General features: G+C 40.8%; 1 protein-coding gene across 1 annotated transcript; it reads right to left on the bottom strand.

Moving 5' to 3' along the window:
• Positions 1–514: 514 nt before the first annotated feature.
• LOC149258020 (germin-like protein 8-2) lies at positions 515–1,275 on the bottom strand. Its single transcript, XM_089397347.1, has 3 exons — positions 1,146–1,275; positions 781–1,043; positions 515–697 (listed from the first exon to the last, which is right to left on the bottom strand). The coding sequence occupies exons 1-3, from the start codon at positions 1,273–1,275 to the stop codon at positions 515–517; spliced, it is 576 nt and encodes a 191-aa protein (XP_089253473.1).
• Between the last annotated feature and the right edge of the window lie 3,878 nt (positions 1,276–5,153).

The following is a 5,153-nucleotide window of genomic DNA, read 5'->3' as shown; positions in this document are numbered from 1 at the left end:
TTTGCATTTCTTAAGCCCCCTTTTTAATGTGCTCTCTTTGATGCAGTTTTTTGCCCCTTTTTTATGACATTGTTACATCACACATTTTAGAGATAAATAACATTCATTTTTAAATGTATCATGGCCTATCTTTAGTATCCATGGTATCCTGCAGTGCTTGTCTCAATTATTTCAAGAGTTAGTTTTGAGTAGACTACATTTTTAAAAGAAGGATGTTGTTCTCTTTGTGAGAATGGTGGACGACTTCTTCCTCTGAACAGTTGAATATTGATTAACATGAGAAATTTCATAATCCAAATTAACACTGATATGTATTTCCAAGTCTTTGTCAATCGTGTATCAAACGCAGCGTCAGATTTGAAATATTGAACTTTTATTTATATTATAATTAAACGCAGCGTCTGCTATTATAATTACCTCTCTCAGATAACAACATCGGGAGGTTGGTATATAAATACCACCTCAATTGAAGGAAGGAAAGAGCGAATAGTATTATGACAGCATCGGATCAAGATCATGAGGATGTGAACCTGCTTTGGATAATTTGGACGAGCTTGTCATCGATCTGGAAAGCTCTGGCGAGCACAGAGGCAGAAACAGGAGGAGAGGCTCCGAACAAGGCCGGCGCAAGCTGCTGAGTTCCTGGATTCTGGCTGTTCAGTCCAGAGAAGGCCACTGCGTTGACAGGGTCAATGTTCTGTTGGAAATGCACAAGACAAACATGTCTCCCTTCTCCAGCGTTGTGGAGAACAGAGTGTTGTTAGTGGTGATAAAGCCAACCAAGAGAGTACCCTCGATCACCACCAAGATTTCGGTGGCCCGCGGATGTGTGTGAGGAGGGTTGAGGCCGAGAGGAGCAGCGAAATCAAGGCGGACCAACGAAATTCCCAAGGTGTTTAAGCCTGGTAGCTGCGTTACAAAAGCTGGCGTTACAACGAATCCCAACTGGTTACTGGTATCTCCTGGTTTATCTAGGCCCCTCAACCGGAAGTCGTCTGCTGTGACCGTCATCGCATTCTTACATGGAAACCCGTTCACAATAACTGCACAATTCAAAATATATATAAAATGTTATTCACCCATGATCAGCTAGCAGACATTCGCAAACGCACAAGACATACATAATTACAACATGGAAACATTACCATTGCTTTGCATATCAGCAACGCAAATGTCTTGTAAAGGATCTGGATCACTTGCACGCACAATAACAATACTATTCGCGTATGATAAGATCACTAGTACTGCAACTGCTAACGCCGGAAAGGATTCCATGGCTGTAACTCACTATTTTTCTTTTCTTCTATTCGAAAATAAATAGAGATGGACTGAATTTGATTATGAATGGAGAGCGTTGCTCCCTTTTATAACTATGGTAAATGACCCGGTGTTGCAGGTCCACCCATCGAATCCCCTCTGCCGCATACGACTGTGTCAGAGTTCTGGTTAGTTAGAGTCTAGAGTCTATAGTTATGTTTATATATATATGTCTGTCGGGAGGATATGGTCAGTTGCGTATTTTCTTTTGACATTCAAAAATAGAAAATGTCTACCTTTATCTAATTTGTTTTAGATTGTCTTTTAAAAACGAAAAAGTTTGGTTTCATATCCGGAGTTTGTTTTAGATTGTCTTTTAAGAATGAAAAAGTCTGCTTTCATATAACATGTTTTACTTTTTCAAACTAAAAAAACTGTACAGCGATCGGGAGTTTGATACAGTTTGGAAGTTAATATTTAATCACAAAAAATAATTAATTGATAATGGTGTTCAATATATATATATATATAAAGTGTAAGATTGTATTGCTTAACAAAATCAAAGTTTCAGTGCATAGTTCTACTATCTACTACCATTACTAGTATTTTTTAGAGCAATTTATTGAATGTGGAACTATATAGTTTTGCCCATCTCCTAATAGAGTTATAGAGCAATATGCCGAATGGGAAATTATATAATTTTGCCCATTTGTCAGTAGAGTTATAGAGCAACCTGCCTATTGGGAAACTATATAATTTTGACCATCTGTCAATAGAGTTGTTACTCTAAAACTACAAAAATTGTAAAATCTGCACTGGAGTGTTTATGGAGTCATCATACCACAAAAGACTATCAACCAAAATTTAACAATTATGAATCAAAAGAAGTTATATCAACCAACATATAACAATTATGAATCATAAGAAGTCATACCAACCAACATTTAACAATTATGAATCAGAAGATGTGACACGTGTTTAATCTCTCGCACTAGATCCTAGAGGCGTAGACGTTGTGCTAGTGCATGGAATATGACACTCAATTTGAGCAATGAAAGTGTCCATCCTCTCCACATAGAACCACAAGTTCCACTATTCTCTTTTCACATCATCAAGGCTAGCAAAAACATTATACCTATCATCTCGTTTTTCCATAAAAATACTTCCTATCAAGGTTTCCTTTTCCAATAACAACTAATGAAAAAATACTACTCTTTTAAGTGTGGCTAGTGTCCGAAATCCACTGCCCACATTCCTCCACTAGCTCTGAATCTGAGAAGAAATGTCTTTCTCTAGCTGCTGTTGGGCACCAAATTGGCCTATCTGTTCCCTGCATTTCCACTCCTCTTTTCATCCCTTCTGTATTCGTTCGCATATATTTACTGTGTAAAACTATGAGGTAATTCCCCCTTTTATCGTCTCTTGGGATATTTAATTAATGGAGTAGAGTCATGAGGGTTTTACCTATGCGAACCACTAAGACATGTTATGACCGCCGATTATGGAGCGCAGGTGTTGACCGCACAGCATATCGCAGCAGTTCTGTGATTCACCGTAGCTGATCAACCACGATGAAACAACATAATTGATTTGTAGCTATTCCCAACCCATTTTCGAATCATTCCTATTCTTGCTCTCTCAGTGCTAGTGCTGTGATGGAACTGATGTATATCTTTGGGAATATAGTTTCTAGGTTTTGGGGAGAGATGTTATTCTCCTTTGTAATGTATAAAAGACAGGTCATTCCTGTATCAAAACTTAGTCAGACCTTGCATTGTATTGTAACAACATTATTCAGACTAACAAGATACAAGCCTTTTTGTTGATCTATCGTTCGTTGTGAGTAACGCAACCCTGATCAGAGAGCTGGGCCTGCTCTTCTGATCAGGTGTTGCGTGTTTCCTTGCTTTGTGTGTATTGTTTATTGTTATGTTTATTTCTTGTTTGTTGTCGTAGATTGCTTAGGTAACTGTGAATACCTTTTTAAGTTCTGCAGTTGAGTTTTTATTTCTATTTCAACAATGCTTTGATTGGTGATCACGAAACCTTGGTCGATGACAGATTGTAACCTTGCCCCTGCACATCTTGTGTGTTTCCTTGAAAAGAATACGCACCTGGATTGATACATTAATGTAGGAAAAGGGGTGTATAAATTGTTCATACCTGGACACCAACTTTTTGGCGTCATTGCAAGGGAGGCTAATGAGGTGCAAGACACGATGTGTATTAACCAAAGGGTCAATCTCTCATCTTAGCGAGAGAACGAACTTTCTCACTCTGCTCAGGTCCTCAGCGTAGGTATTTCCTTTATTTCGTGTTTTTATTATTTCCTGTTTTATTAGGGCTGATCTCTTGCCCTGGGGAGGAAGGAGTCCTTTGATGCCCTACTCCAGGCTCTGAGCTTAGATTTCCCTTACATTTTTGTGTTTTCAATTTCGAGAAAACCAATCTCTCGCTCTAGGGAGGGAGGGGTCCTTTGACGCCCTACTTCAAGTCTTGAAGTGTTAGGTTTTCTCTTGTGTGTGTTATTTTCTTGGTTGGGTTCTTGTCCCAGGGAGGGAGGAGTCTTTTGACGCCCTCCCCCAGGCCCTGAACCCTAGGTTCCTATTTTCTTTTCTTTTTTTCTGTTAACTGCCCTCTTTTCAACGTGATCTCTCGTCCTGGGGAGGGAATGGTCTTTTGACACCCTACTCCAGGCCTTGAGCATTTTGGTTTGATCGCAACATTTGTCACCACACCAACTTGTATGAACAGAGAGCCAAATAAAAGGGGCAGAGGGAGAGCCCCAAATAAGGGAGGACAGGATTTGGGAAGGAACACTTATATCCAGCAAATCATTGCAAAAGCTGAGTCAAAGGCGTCTTCCCGTGCAACCTTGAGGCCATGTGCACAGACAAAATTTGAGGGAAAATCTGTAGAACAACCAGTGCTATTCACAACACCCCCTGCTGATTCGATACAATAGACCCTTCCAGCAGTCGGGGAGACAAGCAACGTTACACCTGTTAAAGGAATCCCGTTGCTTGTAACATAAGAAGAAGTAGTTGCAAGTAAAGCATCCAAAGGAACGATCCATCCCAGTAGGGAAGAAGGAGTTGCAGAGAGGAGATCTGAAGGATCCAACCACTGTGGCAGGGAGGAAGAGATTGTAGAGACATTTCTATCACCAAAGGATAGAGGAAGTGCTGTTAAGGAAACTAGAACCCCTTTGATAAAATCCCTTCCTGTGGAGCCTGCTGAAATCCCTAGTGAGTATTGGAGGATATTCATGGCACCTACAACCTCTACTATTGACTTCCCAATTGGGGATTTAGGGACTGGCGCACCAACAAAGCCCATTCCTTCTGGAGTTCCCCGAAGCATTCTTGCAGGCCAAAGAAAATGTTGTTCAGAAAGGCCAGGGGTATGACCGAAATTCATTACCACACCCATGGGGTGAGGTAGTAGATTTTGTAATTAGATACATAACCTACAAGGGGAGGTATACCACCATGTTTAAATACCATTTCAGAATATTGGCTCACCTCCGGTTCCCACAGGCGGAAGCCTTCTCATTTAATATGCCTTTCTTCCTATTAAGGAGTCTCAAGCTGATGGTGCACTCTGCTCGGCGCTCGCAACAAGTGGTAGCAGTCATTACCAACCATGGTCTAGTCCGGCTATTAGTCATGCATGCAATCGGTTGATTTCAAATCCCGTGGGAAACATTCTAGGATTCTAGAGAGGAACAGATGGTAGCTGCTAGAGCCGTTAGAGAAGAAGAGCTTGAAGCGACAGAGGAAGGAACCGGAGTAGAGGATGAATACATAGATCAAGAGGAACTAGAGGAAATGGAGATGGAAACTGAAGGGCTGGAACAAAACTAGGAGCGCGAACATGGGAGGATAGTCGAGGTT

The sequence above is a fragment of the Pinus tabuliformis genome, chromosome 6 (genome assembly GCF_031772625.1).
Source record: "Pinus tabuliformis cultivar Carrire ecotype Pingquan chromosome 6, CPIR1, whole genome shotgun sequence".
In the NCBI taxonomy this organism is placed as follows: Eukaryota; Viridiplantae; Streptophyta; class Pinopsida; order Pinales; family Pinaceae; genus Pinus; species Pinus tabuliformis.
This window is presented reverse-complemented; position numbering and strand designations above follow the sequence as displayed.